This window comes from Rhinoderma darwinii, chromosome 4, assembly GCF_050947455.1.
Source record: "Rhinoderma darwinii isolate aRhiDar2 chromosome 4, aRhiDar2.hap1, whole genome shotgun sequence".
In the NCBI taxonomy this organism is placed as follows: Eukaryota; Metazoa; Chordata; class Amphibia; order Anura; family Rhinodermatidae; genus Rhinoderma; species Rhinoderma darwinii.
Window position 1 is genome coordinate 355,379,811 of NC_134690.1, and position 22,437 is coordinate 355,402,247.

Sequence of the window (22,437 nt, forward strand, 5' to 3'; positions counted from 1 at the left end):
ATGTAGGCAATTTAACATGATGTGAATTACAATTTATTTACAACAAATCGAATCAGAACTGAAATAAATTTGAGAAATTCCCTCATCTCTAACCATCACGCTTCGGCATTACAATTCGCATCCGTGTACCATCTGCACAGGGATGCGAACTTGGGATTACTTGCTTTAAAGTTCATACCCCTGAGACATGTATGTATTTGTTTAGGGGTTTAGTCTGGGGTCTGTATTAGTTTAGGGAGTCTGTATTGATTTTGGGATGTGATGATGGGTTCGTGTGCACTAATTGCAATTCAAATGCCATAGGCTAAAGGGGTTTTCCACTACAGGACAACTGATGACCTCTCCACCGGATAGGTCATCAGTATATGATTGGTGCAGGTCCAACAACCGGACCCCGCACTGATGAGCTGCTCCGGCTGCCTGCGAGCACTGGATGTTACTGCACAGTATGCAATGTACGGACCCGGAAGCAGTTGGCTCCGTACATTGCATAGCGGCTGTGCTGCAGAACTGGAGCTCTGCTCCTATTCACTGCTATTCCATGACCGGAGCCATCTGCTTCTGGCATGGACGTCCGATGCCCGGAGGCAGACGGAGCAGCTGATCGGTGCAGGGTCCGGATGTCGGACCTGCACCGGTCATATACTGATGACCTATCCGGTGATCATCAGCTGTCCAGTTGTGAACAACCCCTTTAAGGGCATATCCTATATAAATGGGAGGGGCACAAGATAAAACAGTTGCGAGGTGAGCTGTGTGCAAAACTTCATATGTTGCTTTTTATAATCTCCCTGATGTCTCTTCTCAAAAAATACATTACAGTTTCCCTTCTTGATTCATTGTATTTAACGAGAAATATACAAAAGTGGCCAGCAGATGGCGCAAATAAACCTAGATCCAGGACTAGTCTGCACATTTGACAGCAAAGAAAAAAGGGTCAGCTCACTTGGGCTGTATTATCAGCATCAGCAACAGCAGCCAGAGTGTCTTGTGTCTGCTGCAGGCAATGGAACTCTTTTCCAAGTCAAAAGCATTCCCACTGCAGCCCAGCGGAGAGGATCCACACAGGCATGCCGGCAGCAGCATCTGCATGCTCTCATCTATTCTACTGCAGTAAAGCTATAGCCATGAGGACATGACAGGAGCCTGCAGATGCTTTGAAGTAGAGTAATTGATTCCTACAAGCTGCTTTTATGATCACTATGGTATTCTTGTTATAGGATTAAATCATCTGTTTTATGGATTTATTTTTTCCCAAGTGAAGAATTGATGGCAAACAAAAAGCCCTTGAATAGAATGGCTTGGAAAACTATTGGCTTTCTAGAGGGGATCCTTTATTTCTTGCAAGATCTAGAAGTCACCAAGGGATCTGCTTGTCTCTGAGAACAATATTGTGTTCTTCTAGTAGAACAGCATTGAGAGACTGAGCTGTGAGTAATAGTGTAGATATTATTTCAAAAAGTGGAGGAAAAGTGTAAAACAAAAATGGCAAAGGTTGTTGGGGAAAGTTCGGTGGAAGACCTTGTGAAGATTTCTGATGAGGAGCTAATGAAGTGGACTAAGGAGGAGTTGATTGTCCGGCTCCGAAGAGCAGAGGCTGACAAGATGAGTGCTATGCTAGATCATAGCAATTTGATCCGGGAGGTGAATAGGAGACTGCAGCTACATCTAGGGGAGATCAGAGGGCTTAAGGTAAGGGCTGGACAACAGTGCTATCCTGATACTTTATATATCATACCTATATATGTACACTGTGTCTACTGTCTTCTTTTTGTACACCGTCATGGATTATGTTGGTGCTACAGTTCTAAGCGAACACTGTTGCTCTGGATATGATCTTGGATACAGATGGTAGAATTGATTCACCAGGTTTGAGATTCACATTAAAAGGGCACTGCTGCCCCTTTAAGAATCAGAGAAGAGAATTATTAAAGATTCCCTTATTATTAGTCTTTATAAATCCACGTGAGCTCATTTTTAAAGTACTGCTGCATTCATCTTCTTTTAATATTACATTTCCAGCCCAGCAATTTCATTCTGTAAAGCCCATGAATAGTTAAAAGGATTTACTTGCAGCCTAAAAATAAAGCATCTCAGTGACTCCCACACCTTGCAGCCCAGTCTTATCATTACGTAATGTGTCAAGAGCACATTGGTACTGTACAGAGGCTTGATGGGGATTTCTTCTGAAACCAAATGACATCTGTGGCTGAATCTAAGAATTAGATCAGAGTAGGTTGAAGGTTTTTGTGCTGTCAGAGAATTCTATAATAGAACCACAGCAAACAAATAAGATGATGAAGTGCAATGTTATCTTCATTTTATAAAATAAATCTATATCTTTAGGTGCCAGGCTGTCATTGCTAACCTCTGATGTGGATTTACTGTATATTGGTTGAATCAGATTGTTTCATGATGGTAATATTAGCCGGGGTTGAGTGGAAGCTTCCTAGCAGCTATTGCAATGATGTAATGAGTCCCAGTGTAACTGTTTCAGTGCTAGTGTCCTCCAATATCTCTGTGATAAGCTTTCACTGATAGTAGGTCATGGTGATTGGGCTTTTAAATGCTAAATTTGGAATTCACTTATCCTATTAATCTCTAAATTAAACATTCCATATTCAGTTCTGTATTTATCGATAGATGGAAACAATGTTGATTTTAATTTAAAACAAAGAAAATAAAAATAATATGAAATAAAAATTCAGACACATAGTAATACTATATCATCTGTAAAACCAGTGAAGTGTGGCATCTACACTAATAAAAATCAATAACATCTGAACATAAATTCTCAAGTTGTGGCTTGATCTCCTGTGTCCAAAGATATCATCTCCCACCCACGCCACTCTGAGGGGGCAGCAACAATCAAGCAGATAAGTATGAGGTAGAGGTAGATTTAATATATTTTACAATACTCTGGAGATCATGGTTCACTGCTACCACAAAGATTTAGGATTTCATGTTTAGTCAGGTTCACTTATTGGATAATAAACATTTATACCACAATTTGTGTCCCAAGGACGTTTTGATTTGGTGGTGGCAGGGCATTTACAACATATATTACATATTAACCTATTATAAATGATTAAAGATATAGGTAAAATACAATATAAAAATATCTCCAAAATTAATTCAGCAAAGCGCTTTAAAGCTACTTGGGAATCTCTTTTGGGCATTGCACTATGACTCTAAAGATGTTCTGTCAGTTAAGAACAGTTGGAGAGCATCAGGTTGCCTACCAGTGCCCATCATTAGGTCAGACTGGAAGGCAGGGTGATATAAGTGACAACTGCTTGACTGCAGTAATTAAAATCAGGAGGTTCCTGCATTTGATGATATAGTAGAAAAGTGCAAAGGGATGACACATTATTTCAGCTCATTTACAATAAGCTTGAGCAGTGTTTTTCAATGTTCCTAAACCATGTACCCCCTATTAACATAAACGACATTACAGTACCCCCTAGGCTATGATGCTCCACTGCTGCCTTTTAAAAGCTCGGCATGAGTTCGGGTTTCCCCAAGAAACATGATATATACCCCCTTGGTCCTCTACAAACAAGTAGCGAACCTACAGTAGCTGGTTGGTGCACATGAGTCCAAAATGCAAAATAACTATGGTGTCAAAGAGTTGTCTGGTTTAGAAACCCCATTTTCAAGTGTCCTGTTAGGCAATTATGTGTTAATAGATGGGTGGCCTCTATTCAGGATCCCCATCTACAGGGCAGAGCAGACAGTGGCTGCAAAGAGCATTGTTTTCTCTCTCTGGAGGACCCGACCTGACCATGAATTACACAGACAACCCATTGATTTTAAATGGGCACAATGTAATGCTTTGTTTCCCCCAGTGGTGGCGCTGCATTGGTATTATAGGTCCAAGTTCTGGGTGTATGTGCAGAGTAGGTGCCCACCTCATAGAGTTCGCCTTGTTGTGGCAGGTGGGTTCACACAATTTGATCAAAATGTGCGCTAAGAACCACCCTATTGTAAATAGATTTAGCAGTAATGCATATTTATTTATATTTAGCGGCTTAGGTGACATAAGAATTCGCAATGTGCTGTCGCCATTTTGTGTGCTGTATAAATTTGCAGTCACAGGCGTTCTTGCACCTGTATACACATTTTGTTTCATTTTGTTGTGCTGTTAAATTTTTTATGTTTTTTATGTAAAGCATTGGTATTAAACACTTGCTGCTGGGTTCCCCACAAAATACATCTGTATGCTGAGGTTCCCAGCCGAGGAACAAACTGTGATCAGTTTATTTTCAGGGGACACTGATAAAAGAGATTGTAAAAAGTGGACAAGGTATAGGGTTTTCAGGCACGTATAGAAATGAGAGACAACTTTTAAGGTTTAAAATGTATAATCATTGTATCAAATTTGTGATATACAAAACACTATGGCAATAGTGTGAATGTGTTAAAAGTTATCAGCCCATATGCTGAAGTCATTTCTTTCAGAGAAGCCGGTAAGACATCACTTTTTCTTGGTAGAATCCTGAAGGACTTTGACTGAAACCCACGTGGAGGAAGAGTCGGTGTCTAGTTATGCCTGGTGCAACGTTTCGGGGGTCCTCCCCCTTTCTTACGCTTGAGAAAGAGGGAGAACCCCCGAATAGTCGCACCAGGCGTAACTAGACGCCGACTGTTCCTCCACGTGGGTGTCAGCCGAAGTCCTTCAGGATTCTACTTGGAAAAAGTGATGTCTTACCGGTTTCTCTGAAAGAAAGGACTTCAGCATATAGGGTGATACCTTTTAATACTTTCACACTATTGCCATAGTGTTCTGTATATCACAAATTTTATACAAAGATTATACCTTTTTGACCTTAAAAGTTGTTGTCTCTCATTTCTATACATGCCTGAAAACCCTATACCTTGACTATTGCAGATTACGAAAGCATCTCTCCAGCACGTTACACCCCAATGCTAAATAAGGTCTATTTACTACTTTTCCTCAAAAAGTACACAAACCCCTTTAATGTTTTAATGAGAAAACAAGATCATTGTCACAGTTTTCCCAATAAGCAAAATGGGGATCAACTACCTCATGCACCCTACGATAAAGCTGTAATTCTGCACAAAATTCCCTACATATGTGTAAGAATGATTTATGATACAGATGTGTCCTTTCTTACCTTTCCTCTCAGCTCAACATATCCTGAGATGTGTGGCTCGAGATGTCCAGTTTAAAAAAAATAAACAAACACGATTTTGTGACGCAAAGTCTATTCTATATGTGTCTATGTGTGGGCACCCGGTGGTTTTGTTGTGAAATGCAGCCTGTCAAGCATTTTTCTAGCATGTTGTGATATTGGATTGAATTTGGTTTTATGATAAATTAATTCTTAACTAAATTCAAGCAAAGATAAGTAAGAACACATCTGTACTTATCTGAAAAGTCCTCCCTACTTATGATTAAGGTATATCTATAGATCCATGTCAGAGAATTGGGAATTTGTTAAAAGAACCTTGAAATTTTCCCTATTAGGGCTTAATGAGCCTAGATATGAGCACTCTTCTTGGGGATCCCCTGGATAGATTCCATTGGGTGACCTTACATGATTCATTTCCCCTGCATAAAACATGCATTGACATTGCAATCACCAATAAGACGACCAGCAATGAGTCTTCGGCTTGGGGATCATAATATGAGAAGCAGTGGCGTAACTACCGCTGTAGCAGCCGTAGTGGCTGCTACGGGGCCCGCGGCACGAGGGTGCCCATGTTGCCCGCCGGCACGGGCTCCCACCATGGCTGGAGGCTCCGCTAGCTGCCGCTATGGCTACTACAGTGCGACGCCACTGAACACTATGGCAGAGCAGGGAGGTATCTCCCCGCTATGCCATTAAACATGTGTGATCGCTGGCAGCGATAAGTAAAACGGGGGACCGAAAGTCCCCTGAAGTTCTCCATCACAAACCTCGGACTTCCGGGGTCTGTGTCGGCAGCTCCGTAGAAATGAATGGAGCGCCGGTCGCGCTTGTGCGCATGCGTGACCAGCGCTCCTTTCATTTTTATTGAGCTGCGCAGACGCTGGAAGTCAGAGGTTAGTCATGGAGAACTTCGGGGGACTTTCGGTCCCCCGTTCTCCTTATCGCTGCCAGCGATCACACATGTATACCCTATCCTGTGGATAGGGGATACATGTCTTTTGTAGGACACACTATAGGTCAGATTTTTTTTGGGGGTTGGGGCTGTATGGCGTTACCTACAGGGGGGACTGTATATCGCACTACCTACAGGGGGGGCTGTATAGCGTTACCTACAGGGGGGCTGTATAGTGTTACCTACAGGGGGCGGTATGGCGTTACCTACAGGGGGGGCTGTATGGTGTTACCTACAGGGGGGCTGTATGGCGCTATCTACAGGGGGGCTGTATGACGCTATCTACAGGGGGGGCTGTATGGCATTATCTACAGGGGGGCTGTATGGCGTTATCTACAGGGGGGCTGTAAAAAAGGCTCTATCTACAAGGGGGGGTTGTGTGACACCCAGGGGAAGGGGGGCCCCAGTCAAAAGTTTGCTATGGGGCCCAGTCTTTCCTAGTTACACCCCTGATGAGAAAGGATTGTCTAAAGCAGACAGCCCCTTGAAATGTTCTCTAGTCCAAACTGTTTGGTTGTGGAATTAGTTACCTATACTGTATTATAATACTTTTTGATGTTGCAGGAGCTGGACTGTTGTTGTGAATGTAGAGGAAGGAGGAGAGAGAAATAAAATGTTGCTTGGATACTCCTATATTCCTCTTATGCAAACCTGATTATGTATATCAGCCATCAAGGCCGTTGTGCTCGAATGTGTTTGCAAAAGAAAAAAGGCTTCATAAAGACTTCCCTTCGACAGCATGCAGTCCTGTTTTTTTCCATAAAATACACAGTGTTCACAAAGACAAATCACATGGCTGTGTGAATAAAAGTTTCAGCCTTTAAAAAGAAAAGCATGCATTCTGCAAAAGCAAAAATAGTTGGAGGTTTAAGTTCATACAGTTTGGTAAAAAATAAGTAAGATCACAACTGGCATTAAGGATCCTGTTTTTTGGGCATCCTTAGTCTAAGGCTTTTTCCAAAACGTTGGAATTGCCCATGGCACATACGACACGTATTTACACTAGGATCTGCGGCAGAAATCAGATTCTTCGACACTTGTATTTCTGCCGCGAATGTGTAGATTGATGTGCCACGGATCCGCACGAGCAATAACCCCATTCAATTGTGCCCAAGTGATGTTACTTCACTATGAACTCAACATAACTAAAGCCTAGTATATAACCTGGCATGATGTGATGTGATACTGGACTGGAACAGAATCTTGACAGTAAGCATATTTAATTTTTATTTGAATATTTTTTAAAGGTCTAACCACATGGGTATTTGCCCATAACTTGGCCAGCCTTTATAATTTCTAGTTCACAATATCTACTTATATATCTGCAGGATGGAGACAAGCAAAAATACTATATAGAGGTGTGAGCTCGCACTCCTATATAGCATTGTGCGTTGCCAGCATCTGGCATGTAATATCAGCAGATGGTGGGAAACTGGTATTTAAACCTGCCCTTTGATACAATTCCTTTTTTAATGATTGCCAGGAAAAAATTTTCCCTAGCAACCTGTCTCAAATTATTAATGTCTTCAACTGAAGGACGAAACGGCACAATCTGAGTGCAAAGGAAGCATAAAAAGACTTGGCCGTTCTCTAACCATGCTTTTACCTTTCTTTTAATATAATATTAATCAGATTGAAAAAAGAGATGAACAAACTCTTTAATGTGAATCTCTACTTAAATAATAGCATTTATAAAAAAAAAAAAGTGTACACAGTATTTCATGTGTTAGAGCAGCAGTTTGTACTCTGCAGCTGCTCTTCTTACTGTGAGCTGACACAGGAAGTTGCAAGCTTGTTCAGCCACTTTGGATGTTACGGAGAGCTAAGTCACCTTACAAGTACTTCTCAAGGCTGTATTTGCCACTAGGCACTGGAGGTGCAATGCCTAGGGCGTACAGCAGGAGGGGGTGGCTGAAGGATCTTTTTTTTTTCTTAAAAATTTAACCTTGTGGCCTAACTGACCAGCGGTCAGATCACTCACAAGGGGGGGTGGTGTGCGCTTCACCAGCGCTCCTCAGACTGGGGCTCGCTCTCTCCTCCTCCTCACAGCACTAAGTGCTTGTTAAGAGGAGGAGATTTTTTTATGCTGTAGGTAGTGCCACACAGACGCCTTGTAGATAGCACCCCCGCATAGATGCCACCCCCAGTAGATGGCACCCCCCTGTAGATAGCGCCACTATAGCTCCCTTTAGGAACGGAATCGCTCTGGCCAGAGATTCCTCTCCAGGAGAAGCCCCAGATGTCACTATCCATTTATGGACAGTGACGTCAGGGACTCCTCTTGAAGAGGAATCCCTGGCTAGAGCTTTGCTGATGCTCTGGCCTGGGATCCCGCTCCAGGAAAAGCCCTGACGTCACTATTCATATATGGACAGTGACGTCAGGGGCTCCTCTTGAAGAGAAATCCCTGGCTAGAGCTTTGCCGAGGCTCTGGCTGGGAATCCCGCTCCTGGAGAAGCCCCTGACATCACTATCCATATATGGACAGTGACGTTAGGGGGTCCTCTTGAAGTGGAATCTCTGACCAGAGCATTGTCAATGCTCTGGCTAGGGGATTCCACTCAAGGAGAAGCCCCTGATGTCACTGTCCACATAGGGACAGTGGTGTCAGAGATTCCTCTCGAAGCAGAATCCCTGTTCAGAGCATTGCCGATGCTCTGGCCGGGGATTCCGCTCTTAGAGTGAGCCCCTGACGGCACTGTCCATATACAGGGAGCTACAGTGGTACTACCTACAAGGGGGCTGTGTGGCGCTACCTACAAGAGGGCTGTGTGGCACTACCTATAGGGGGCTGTATGGCACTATCTACAAGCGGGCACTGTGGCCCTATCTACAGGGGGCACTATTGCACTATCTACAGATGGCATCAACATCTGTGATTGCTGTCCTGATTGCTGAGAAATCCGCCAAAGCTGCAGTACATGATTCAATGACTGTAAGGACATGGTTGCAAGTAAAAAATAGCAGAGAAAAGGCCAGAAATGAATGCAAAGAAGCTGAGGGACCAGACAAAGCTCTTTATAATCTGAAAGCAGGAGAAAATTGTGACTGGGCCATCATGTGACCTTCCTGTGGTGTTTTTTGTGGGTTGGGAACAAAAAACTTGACAAAAGAAATTCATCCATTTTTAAAACCGACAGTGAAAAACAGAACGGGTCACAATTGGCCATTAAAAACTAAAACACGGCCCGGAATGGAACAGATGCAAAACGGCTGAGAGAAATGGACCAAAACGGCCGACACCTGGACACTGTCGTACAAATAGAAACGCTGTGGGGAACGGACAGCAGAGCAAGAGGGCAGGAGGGCAGGGTCAGGTATGTATAAATGTACTGTGTAATATAATGTACTTGAATTGTATCCATGCCCTTGAAAGCGACGAGTGAGGCAAGGGAAGCATCAGTTCCCTTCCTCATCATTCTGCACTTTTCTTGTGGCGCAGGCACATCATCGTGCCGCCTGCCATCGTTCCGCTGGAGCAGGCCTGATCAGAATAGACCAGCCCTGCATCAACGGAAACGTTATTGGTGAGCCCCGCCTACGCTAGTAACTCCTACCCTCTTTTGTATCTGAACATGGCCTGATGAAGACAGCGGTTCGATTTTGTAACGCGTAGCCTATTAAACCATTATCTACATTCATCGACCTGTCCAATTTCAGTATAGCAGCGCCGTTTATAGGACATTTTTTGATCTTTTCCTCAATTATTTGGCGGTAACATTTTCTGATTTCCCGGATCCGACCACGGCAGCAGCTTATCTCCTAATACCACTGCACACGTCAGAGTTGTGCCTGACCAAGCACAAGCTGTCAAGGTGAGCATATACCTCATCCCCTTTTTAATCTGGTTATCATTTTTATCTGCACTATGGTGGCGCCGTGCATCTTCTCTTTTTTCTATAACAAAGCATACTTTTAAAAGTGGAACAATGTACTGATGTAATCTGCGGGTTGCAATTTTCTCCAGTCGGGAAGGGGTGGGGGCCGCTGCAGGAGTGTTTTGTTTTTTTCTAAAAAATAATAAACTGTGACCTGATCAATAATAGGGGAAATGGGCCCCATTGTTCATGTAGGGGGCAGGGGAGGGAATGTTACTGGGGTAGCATTGAGCATTTTGTTAGGGTAAGTTTACACGTAACACTGTAGATTTTCTGCAATGGATTTCATTGCAAAAAATGTGTATATTTACGGGAAGGTTTCTGGGCCATAGAAATGATCCGTAAAAGATAGGACATGTCCTATTTTTTGATTTTACGGACCGTGATCCTATACTTTATAATGGGAGCATAACCAGCAAATGTAGATGACTGTCCGCGGCCGGCTGCGCCTGTTATCAAGGACCATGATTACGGGCACGGCCGTGTGCAGGGGGCCTAATACAGTAGCAGCAAAGTGGAGGAGATTTGAACAAATCTCATCCACACGCTGCATAAAAAACCCACCGAAGATCCATTCATATATTGACCTGTGGTGCGTTTTTTTATTCTGCAGCATGTCAGTTTATGCAGGTTTTCTGTTGTAGGTTTTCCCCATTTAATTCCTTAGGTAAAACCCACATCAATTAGCAAATGTTGCAATTTTTGCGGAGGAAAAGTTGCATTATCGGGGGCGTCAGCACTAAAGTGCCAAGGGCAGCACCAACTCCAAATACGGCCCCGATACTTCTGTGTTCTCTCCCTCCCCCTCCTTACTTCTTGTACACGTCACTCCCACGATTATGTCCTTTATTCTTCTGAGTCTACTAGAATTAGTAGTAAATTTGAGTGACTTTTTTTCTTTCCTTTCACCAATTCCCCGCATGATTCATAATTCAGAGACTGTTAAAATTCGCTAAGTGAATTGATCTACCATGTTTGAGGATCGCTTTTGGTGTTCTTTAGAAAGCAATATTCAATTGTTTTATTCTTTGATTGGCGAATCGTGAACCATTTGTTGAAAAGCTTATTAGACAAAATATTTGTTCCCCACGAAATAGAAGTGGTCAGGCCGGCCTACTGCGAAAAGATACAGGCAGCAAAATTACGTAAGCATGCCACATGCACCACAGAGGAAGCGCCGAGGGCTTCCTTGCACCCACCAGCACCTGATTATTCACTTGCATCTGCGTCTTAAATACGCCAATTCAATTATGTCCAGGGATAACTGCGTATGGATCCCTCTTCTCCCTGATTCTCTGAACCAGCTGTTATTTTAACAACCGGTTTAGGAGAACTGGAGTGAACTGGATGGATCCCACCCCTGTCTATATAGGTCACAGTACGAGGCCTCTTTCTTACCTCTGTATGATGCATATCTTGGGGAGAATAAATCTGAGGTGCGAAATCTGATGGAGAATGTTGCATATTTTATTAATAGAATAGCAGAACTGCAAAACTGGCAGTAAGATCTCACTCACTCTTACATGTGTAAGAAAGCCTGCAACATGTTGTACAATATGGAAACATATTAAGGTCAAAACTGTTCTGTATTGGGTGCCATATGTTGGACCATAAACACTGCATCTAGGCGAGAATACATACAATGGAGCATGCTTGTTAAAGAAAAATATGCACTTCAAATAAAAATACCCCAATATAGAAATACAGATGTGTACGTGCTTCCACAGAATTAAATTGTCTCTGTGTTCTACACCTATTCCGCACCTAATATGGAGCCAATAAAAGCAGTTTTAGGAAAAATGTATGAGAACTATTTTCTTTACAGGGGTTCTACACTTTAAACAATCCCTACTTGACTATAAGCTGATTATAAAAATGTTCCCCTGCTGGGACCCCTGTGGGGATAGCCTTGCAGTAAGTGCTAAACTTTGTGGGTAATAATGGGGGTTTAATGTTAGCCTCTGCACCGGCATAACATTAAGCCCCGCCTTAGTAATGGAGGCTGTCAATCAGCCAGCAGCTATTATTAAGGTGGTAATAATAAAGTTTCAAAAAATACAAGGACATAGAAAAAATATTTTATTGAAATAAAAAATCCCACACAACCCTCATTAACCATTTTATTGAGAATAAAAAAAAACCCTGTCATTGAAGTAGTCCTCGAATCTGACGTAGTCCAACGACCGAACTGTAAAATAACACAAAAATAATTAGTAACACATAAAGATGCAAAACAATTATTATTCTTAGCTTTCTTGGGTCCAGCGCTGGAGCCGCAATGTCAGCGAGCTGGGCACTATATCTAATCCTATCATGTGTGATACTGTCTGCTGAGCCACTGTATCTAATCCTATCCATAGTTTATAGGGTCGTAGTGCTATAGATATGCTGTCTCCTATACACTCATATACACACACACATTTTCTTGGGGGGGACATATGTATCGGGGCTATTTCCCCCGACATTTTAAGACCTTAGTGACGCCCCTGGCTGCTAGTGCTGCATTGTTGGGTCACTTAGGAGACCCAGCGATGCAACTGAAAACTGCGGGCTGTCGGTCATGAGAAGTATGTGGGGGGGGGGGGCAATAAGAACTTTTGCATCGGGGCCCATGAACCTTTAGCTACGCCCCTGGCCTCCCCTAAGCTTTGTCTGCTGATTCCTCCTACACAGAAGTGAAAATTATGCAATCAATGAGCATTTCCTTTTATCACAGAGAAATCACTCATCAGATCCTGGCACCACAGTATTATCAGCCACTCGGACACAGCTGCTGATTTTTTTTATTCCATAAATTTCACTTCTCTCTAAAAGGAACCCTAGGCGACTGCCTAATCCACCTACTCCTTGTCTCAGTTCTGCATGGACGGGCTAGATCTGCCAGAGCAGGAGCCTCTGTTTCAGAGTGGCTTTCTGTTCTGGCTCATAGTGGGAGATCCTGTGTGGATGACTTGCCTTTATGACATCCATATGTGCTAATAGAGCATATGGACAGGGGATGTCTTCATAAGAGTACCCTTCAGTAAAGTAATCTGCTGTTTCCATTACTAATGTGAGAAAAGTGAGGAGTCCATTCCTGAGCTTGTTATAGGGCCATATCAATTCCAGTTATGAACCTGTGTATGTGCATCAGCATCTTAGGACTATTGGTTAAGTTCAGTATATGGTGAAACACACCAATGTCATGAAACAGTGACAGTTTATAGAATTACATTTATAAAACCAACTGTCACACAGAGCTTCCTGTTACTCACGTCGCCCAGTTCCGGTGGCTTTTCTTTCTCTTCCGATCCTGTCTTCAGCAGCAGCCCTGCTGAATCCAGCCACGGCCCTTCTCCTCTGCACGGCCGGCAGTTTCAGGTTGCCAGGTGCTCCTTGATGATGTCGGTCCTCGCGGCCTATTTAAAGCAAACTCCACCCTTCACCCGTTGCATGCAGATTAAGGTACATTCTGGCCTGGCCTGCATTATTCCTATTGCTTTTGTGACTCTGACCCTGTTCTTTACCCTGACTTTGGCCCTGTTTCTGTCTCATGCTTTGGATTTTTCAGCTGGTTGCTGTAGCTTTACTACTTTTATTGACTACTGACTTGACTCCTGATTACATTTCTGTATTATCTTCTGTCTTGCTACAGCCTGACTGCTAATCTGTTGGCAACCCTTTGCTACGTTCCTGACTTCGCGTCAGCTTGCCACCAATTGGTGAATATTCTGGGGACACTGATGTGTCCACCCTTAACTTTGCTTGAATTTGGCTAAGGACTCCAATTTCTTATGAAACTCATTCAGTAAAATACTGCAACATGCTAGCAAAACCCTTGACAGGCTGCAATTCACATCACAACCACTGGGTGACCACACATATACACATAAAGCATAGACATTTAGTGACAGAGTATTGCAAAATCATGTTTTTTTCAAAGCTGGTCATCTCGCGCCACACGTCCAAGGATATGTGAAGATAAGAGGAAAGGTAAGGAAGGACACATCTATACTTCCTTGTGGAGGTTAAAGATGAAGAACAGGGAGATTCCTTAGACTCTGCAACGCAGTCTAGCCAATGCCAACATGTTGAGGGGAATTTTGCTTAAATATTTTCATGAGTCATTTCTTCTGCTATGTTCTTTGATGTTCTATCTTGTGTGCTAAATTTACAGATGTTGCGGCTTTTAGTTTGAATACTCTATAAAAATAAATAGATAATTGTCAGCAGAACCAATTGTTATGGCCTCCGTTCCCCTGCTGCCATCATCAGGTACTAAGCCCTTCCCGGCATCTTCTTCCTCCAGGCTGGCATCGCTACTCTCCTCTTAGGTCAGCGTCTGGTGGTCACCCATGCCGCTGACGCTCTATTCTGAGTCCTAGTGCATGCTGACTCTTCCATGGACCTCGTGACACCAAGAAAGTCTTACATGACTCATCACCAAACTCAATAGAGACACTTCCGTCTGTGAGCAATAGACACTGCTATAAGACGAAAAGGAATTAGTGAGGAAATAAAAGCTGCCTCATAAAGTAAAAAATAATTTGACTCATGAAAAAGTATTTTTGCCTGTTCATAATCTCCCTAACTCACATACACTAGGGACAGTTTCATATGAAGCCAATTAACCGCAGTAGCATAGCTATCCCATATCAACCATGTGATAAAATAGGTGCACTCTTAAATGTAAAATTAGGTGCCGCCACCATTAGCTGAAATAATAATAACTAAATTATTTGTATCATGTAATTGTAGGCTATCAAGTCTATGCTGAAAAATTCTATAAAAATAGAATTAAACAAAAGTTTCAGGGTTGCAGGAGAGATCAAACGGCAAAAGAGTTTTAAATATCATAAGTCTGAAAAAGATTACAAAGTTATTTTTTATCCTGTAGGACTCCATCAAAGCACAGTAGAGGCCACTATCTCCTAATAGAGAAGAGCGGTAAAAAATGTTTTTGGAACTGAACAATCTCCTCCAAAATGCATTAGATACAATAACTCATCAAAGAAGTCATTAAAACTTTCTAGAAGACCATCCAAACACCAGCAGACAAAATGACTAGGAAAAATGGGATTCAGTGGAGAGAAACAAGGAATTCAAGAGAAAATCCTTACATGGTACAGGAAAGACACAAGACTTTTTGACATTGACAACCAACTGAATAAGTGGTTCACCAACAAGTTCCTCCAAGAAACTTTTTTTTTGTCATTATGATGACTGTTATCCTGTAATTTGTCTTAAATCCTATGTGATGCTACTATTCCAGATTGCAATACAGTTAGTAAAGATGCTCTCAAGGTGCCCTTCTGTAAGGTTATATGTACACTTTTTTGTACACTGTTCCTTCTGGGTATTTTCTTAAATATTCAGGTGCCTGTAGCACACTTCAACAGTTACAGGACAACTATAATCTGCAATTCATCCAATCTAAACATAGGTATGGGGATTTTTAACCCTAAATTATGGGGTAGTCAAAGGACACTAGAGAATAATAGGCATTTTGTTAAAAATAAAACTAAAGTAAAAAAATATATATATTAACTGTTATTTTTATTTGATTATCACTAATTATTTTAATTATTTTTTTTTAGCAATTTTTTTAATGAAAAGAAAATGCTTATAGGAATGCCAACCGTTTTGTATAATGTACTTTTGTGCATAAATTGGACATAAATACCCTCACATTACCACACAAAAACAATAACATAAGTTACATAGTTACATAGTTACATAGTTAGTACGGCTGAAAAAAGACACATGTCCATCAAGTTCAAACAAGGGACGGGAAGTGAAGGAAAAATTTCTACACATAGGAGTTAATACTTTTTTGTTCTAGGAAATTATCTAACCCTTTTTTAAATCTACTGTCCCTGCTGTGACCAGCTCCTGTGGTAGGCTATTCCATAGATTCACAGTTCTCACGGTAAAGAAGGCTTGTCGCCTCTGCAGGTTGAACCTTTTTTTCTCCAGACGGAGGGAGTGCCCCCTTGTTTTTTGAGGGGGTTTTACATGGAACAGGATTTCACCATATTTTTTGTATGTGTCTTTAATATATTTATATAAGTTAATCATGTCCCCCCTTAGTCGTCTTTTTTCAAGGCTAAATAGGTTTAATTCTTTTAATATTTCCTCATAACTTAAATTCTCCATGCCCCTTATTAGCTTCGTTGCTCTTCTTTGTATTTTTTCCAACTCCAGGGCATCCTTTCTATGAACTGGAGCCCAGAACTGAACTGCATATTCTAGATGAGGCCTCACTAATGCTTTGTAAAGTGGCAATATTACATCCCTGTCCCGTGAGTCCATGCCTCTTTTAATACACGACAATATCCTGCTGGCCTTTGAAGCAGCTGATTTACACTGCATGCTGTTATTGAGTTTATGATTTACAAGTACACCCAGATCCTTTTCAACAAGTGAATCCCCCAGTGTAGCTCCCGCTAGGACATATGATGCATGCAGGTTGTTGGTACCCAGATGCATAACTTTACTAAGTATTGTCTTTTATTTTGTAAAACTAAAATATAAATATAATAACTAATGTAATTTCAGCCTAGGTAAGTTTGTGTGTGACAGTGCACCAATAACCATGTACTAACATGCTTTCGACAACAAAAAAAGTATCTTTTACTTTATTAGTAACTGTACCACCAACACACACAGTGACACTGCCGTGCAACAACATGGAATAAAAATGTTTTTTTAATTATGACATTTTTTAGCTCTAAGGCTCCTCTAACCCCCAGGTCTACTGTATGTGCAGACGGTGTAGTCATCAATATACATATGTAGAAAGCCATAGATATTTGAACAGAAGAAGTGCCATTAGAACGTGTAGAAGGAAGGATTTGAGTGGAACATGTACAGCAGCATGTTGCAAGGCATGTTAAAGTTACACTGGTTCACAGTGTCTTGCGTAGGACCGGACCTCGGGGGTGGTGCTTGACTGCTGTCTTTGGTGTTCTTAGAAACCCTGCACTAGGCATTATGCAGTGTATCTATATTTCCTGGAGTGTTCTTATATGCTTTACGCCCATTAACATACATTTATAAAAACTACATTTATATGTAGATTTAACTGTACTGAACTGTTTCTTGAAAACAGGAAAGAGATACTTTCGGTAACCAACTGATCTCTTAAACTATTCTAGTTATTATATTAACAACATCATAATGAACATTGTCATAAATAAGAAAATATGAAAACACAATGGGGACAGAAAAAACAGTACGTGCTATAAGAAATCAATGTCACGCTGAAAGAAGATGCTGAGGATGCAAACAGAAGGTTGAAAGAACAAGGAAAATAATGGTGCCCCATTAGACAATTGAGGCAGGGTACACTTTGCTTAAATTGACTGAGCATATCAAAGCAGGTTGACCTTTAAACTCAGATTTTTTTGGCTAAGTGTGGAAATGCCATGTCTACCAATCTCCGAACCCAGAATACAAGCCTTATCCTTGTTGCCATATTCATATTGTCCATATCAAATCCTGGTTTGTTGGATTATTACAAATTCAGACATCGCATCTCTAACATTAGTATAGTCATTTTTCCAAAATACACATGAAATGTCAAACCCTACAATTTCTTAGGGAATACATACCATTTTTTAAACTGATAAATATATCAAGTCAACCTTTAAATCAGTAATCTTGACATTTCTAGATATGCATAAATCTAGTAGCACCAAGACTGTAAAACCTTTAATAATACACAGTGAAGAGTGAAATTATACAAAATCCTACTTGGAACAGGCTGTTCCGTGTAAACCGGAGAGTGGCAACCTTGACATATAGTAAATCAAAAAATAGCATTAAACTAAAGAGGGCTATTTTCAGGGCATCGTAAAATAGAAGCTTCTGTTTTGTTGATGTTCATCTTGTACCTGTAGTGATAAATTCATATAGTAATTTAGGATATCAGAAGACATTAATGCAGTTGAATAATTCATGTTAGTTTGAATAACATTATAGTTCACTCTCGATACAATATGTATGAAAATGCTTTCTTAATGTATCCAAATTTTAAATGGTACCTCCTGGCATCTGCATGTTTCAACATAAGCAAATGGTCATATTGTCTAAATAGGCTGGTATTATGAATGCAGGTGGATTGGTACATGCAATTATAGAACATTATTGAACAGATTTACAATACAATGCAGCTCTAAGCGAAAGTGTAATTCTAGCATTGGAAAAAATGCAAACAATTGTTGGCAGCCTTTATGCCCTTGTCTGCATTAGGATGAAAGAGCTTAAATATTATAATTTATTTTCTACTTTATTTATAATAGAGTATAGCTGCGTGTTTTCTTTACTGAACCCCTTTTGATCTTCAGTCTCTCCACAGCAGATCTCATGTCACTTAAATTGAGGCTGCAAATACAAGGAGACACATTAAATTGCCCGGTTGTTTTGTTTGTTGGATGCTTGTTTAAATTCCTCTCAGTGCTGTGAAACGTTTACTGAATAGCACTTAAATAAATCAAGTGTGAAAAACGATCCTTAATGTGCACAGCTGTATTTTGTAGCTACGGAATAAAGCCCTGTTATGTGACATATATATATATATATATATATATATATATATATATATATATATATATACATACAGGGCCGGCTCCAGATTTATGTGGGCCCTTGGGCAACAAAGACTTAGCGGGCCCCTTTGCGAGAAATTCACGGTGGCAATAAAATGCCACACACCCCCCTCCCAGGTAGTGCCACACAGCCCCCCTCCCAGCTAGTGCCAGACAGCCCCCTCCCAGCTAGTGCCAGACAGCCCCCTCCCAGGTAGTCCCAGACAGCCCCCCTCCCAGATAGTGCCAGACAGCCCCCTTCCCAGGTAGTGCCACACAGCCCCCTCTTCCATGTAGTGCCACAAAGCCCCCTCCCAAGTAGTGCCACAAAGCCCCCTCCCAAGTAGTGCCACACAGCCTCCTCCTGGGTAATGGAACACAGCTCCCCTCCTGGGTAGTGCCACACAGCCCCCCCTCTACTACCCCTCCTTGGTAGTGTCACACAGCCTTTGATGCTCTGGCCGGGGATTCTGCTTCAGGAGGAGCCCCTGACGTCCCTGTCCATATATAGTGAAGGAAATAAGTATTTGATCCCTTCCTGATTTTGTAAGTCTGCCCACTGTCAAAGACATGAACAGTCTAGAATTTTTAGGCTAGGTTAATTTTACCAGTGAGAGATAGATTATATAAAAAAAAAAAAGAAAATCACATAGTCAAAATTATATATATTTATTTGCATTGTGCACAGAGAAATAAGTATTTGATCCCCTACCAACCATTAAGAGTTCAGCCTCCTCCAGACCAGTTACACGCTCCAAATCAACTTGGTGCCTGCATTAAAGACAGCTGTCTTAAATGGTCACCTGTATAAAAGACTCCTGTCCACAGACTCAATTAATCAGTCTGACTCTAACCTCTACAACATGGGCAAGACCAAAGAGCTTTCTAAGGATGTCAGGGACAAGATCATAGACCTGCACAAGGCTGGAATGGGCTACAAAACCATAAGTAAGACGCTGGGTGAGAAGGAGACAACTGTTGGTGCAATAGTAAGAAAATGGAAGACATACAAAATGACTGTCAATCGACATCGATCTGGGGCTCCATGCAAAATCTCACCTCGTGGGGTATCCTTGATCCTGAGGAAGGTGAGAGCTCAGCTGAAAACTACACGGGGGGAACTTGTTAATGATCTCAAGGCAGCTGGGACAACAGTCACCAAGAAAACCATTGGTAACACATTACGCCGTAATGGATTAAAATCCTGAAGTGCCCGCAAGGTCCCCCTGCTCAAGAAGGCACATGTACCGGCCGATCTGACGTTTGCAAATGAACATCTGGATGATTCTGAGAGTGATTGGGAGAAGGTGCTGTGGTCAGATGAGACTAAAATTTAGCTCTTTGGCATTAACTCAACTCGCCGTGGAAGAGAAATGCTGCCTATGACCCAAAGAACACCGTCCCCACTGTCAAGCATGGAGGTGGAAACATTATGTTTTTGGGGTGTTTCTCTGCTAAGGGCACAGGACTACTTCACCGCATCAATGGGAGAATGGATGGAGCCATGTACCGTCAAATCCTGAGTGACAACCTCCTTCCCTCCACCAGGACATTAAAAGTGGCTCGTGGCTGGGTCTTCCAGCACGACAATGACCCGAAACATACAGCCAAAGCAACAAAGGAGTGGCTCAAAAAGAAGCACATTAAGGTCATGGAGTGGACTAGCCAGTCTCCAGATCTTAATCCCATCGAAAACTTATGGAGGGAGCTGAAGATCCGAGTTGCCAAGCGACAGCCTCGAAATCTTAATGATTTACAGATGATCTGCAAAGAGGAGTGGGCCAAAATTCCATCTAACATGTGTGCAAACCTCATCATCAACTACAAAAAACATCTGACTGCTGTGCTTGCCAACAAGGGTTTTGCCACCAAGTATTAAGTCTTGTTTGCCAAAGGGATCAAATACTTATTTCTCTGTGCACAATGCAAATAAATATATATAATTTTGACAATGTGATTTTCTTTTTTTTTTTTTTATATAATCTATCTCTCACTGGTAAAATTAACCTAGCCTAAAAATTCTAGACTGTTCATGTCTTTGACAGTGGGCAAACTTACAAAATCAGCAAGGGATCAAATACTTATTTCCTTCACTGTATGTACAGTGATGTCTGGGGCAATCCCAGAGCCATAGTCCTGGGCAGAGTGCTACTAGAACTTTGCCTTGGACACTGCTCTGCTCCTGACATCACTGTCCATATATGGATAGTGATGTCCGGGGCAGAGCTGAAGTCCCGAGCAGAGCGCTAGTAAAGGCTTTGCTTCAGGAATCCGTCTCTGGGGAAGCCCCTGATAACACTGTCCATATATCGATAGTGATGTGAGGGGCAATCCCAGAACCAAAGTCCCGGGCAGAGCGCTACTAGTGCTCTGCCTGGGACTCCTTCTCTCCTCCTGGCATCACTGTCCATATATGGGCAGTGATGTCAAGGGCAACCCCAGAGCCAGAGTCCCGGGCAGAGTGCTACTAGCACTCTGCCTGGGAGTCTGTAGTCTTATTAATGGCAGAGTGGGGAGCTAATAGCGTTTAATAGTATCTGCGTCCTAAGGATGCAGATTATATTGAATGTGCAATCACTACCGCTGTAGCAGCCATAGTGGCTGCTACTGGGGCCACTGGGCATGGGGGGGCCCGTGACGGCGGATGGCATGGGTTCCCTCATGCCGCGGGCCCCATAGCAGATGCTACAGCTGTAGTTACGCCGCCTCCTATACAGGGGCTCCCTCTAGAAGCAGTATCCCCGGCAAGAGTGCCGGCAGCGCTCTGGCCGGGGAGTCCACTTCTGGAGGAGCCATGATGGCAGCGTCCGCTCCCGACGGCCGAGTGGGCCCCCTGAAGGGCAGTGGGCCCCAGCACTTGCCCAGGTTTGCCGGGTGCTGACGGCTCTGTGTATATATATATATATATATATATATATATATGTTATATATATATATCTTACACCATATCTTACAACCTTTTCCTTTCCCATGGGTGGAACAGGTACATGAGATTCATGCAATGCACGAAGCTCACAGATTTTTTACATGCCTCTTTTTAAATGTCCCTAGTGCTTCCACAGTGACAACAGTAATGACCACAGTGCTCCATAGAAGAGCAAGCCACAGTGACTTGATAACAGTGACAGTCATAATGTTCCCCCATAACAGAGCAATCCACATTCCTAGGCTAGTTGTCTCCAGATATGCAGATGCCTTAAAGGGTAACTAAAGGTTTGACAAATTTCTGATATGTCATAGTGACATGTCAGAAGTTTTGATTGGTGGGGGTGCAAGCACTAAGACCCCCACCAATTGCTAAAATGAAGTGGCAGAAGCGCTCAAGTGAGCGCTCAGCCGCTTTGTTTCTGTTCCCATTTTTCTGGAAAGCGGATAAAGTGGAGTATAGGTTCATAGAGATTCTATTGAGCCTATACTACGATACATTGATTTCCGGAAAAAGACGAACAGAAATGAAGCGGCTGAGCGCACACACGAGCACTTCTGCCGCTTCGTTTTAGCGATTGGTGGGGGTCTCAGTGCTCGGACCCCCGCCAATCGAAACTTCACTATGACATGTCAGAAGTTTGTCGAACATTTAGTTACACTTTAAAGAGGACCTGTTACCTTTCCTGACATGTCTGTTTTAGTAAATTCCTGTATTCCTCATAACAGTACTGGAAGATATTTTCTTATAACTATGTGTTGTGCCGTTCCCTCGTTATTCCTCATAGAAATTTCTGAATAAGTTGACAACTTTGTGATACCATTCCCTTTGTCAAGGGGGCATGTCCCTACACAGTCTGATACTGTGAGCACTGATTGGACAGTTCAGACTGTTTAGGGACACCCCCCCCCCCATCTTGTAACACCCAGTTGTCAATTTATTCATAAATTTGTATTGG

General features: G+C 42.2%; 1 protein-coding gene across 1 annotated transcript in view; it reads left to right on the top strand.

Moving 5' to 3' along the window:
* The first annotated feature begins 960 nt into the window (after positions 1 to 960).
* CCDC85A (coiled-coil domain containing 85A) overlaps positions 961 to 22,437 on the top strand; it is a 234,243-nt gene continuing 212,766 nt past the window's right edge. The window contains exon 1 of the mRNA XM_075862986.1: positions 961 to 1,692. Within this exon, the coding sequence (XP_075719101.1) occupies positions 1,486 to 1,692 (207 nt within the window). The 5' untranslated portion in view covers positions 961 to 1,485. The remainder of the gene's footprint in view (positions 1,693 to 22,437) is intronic.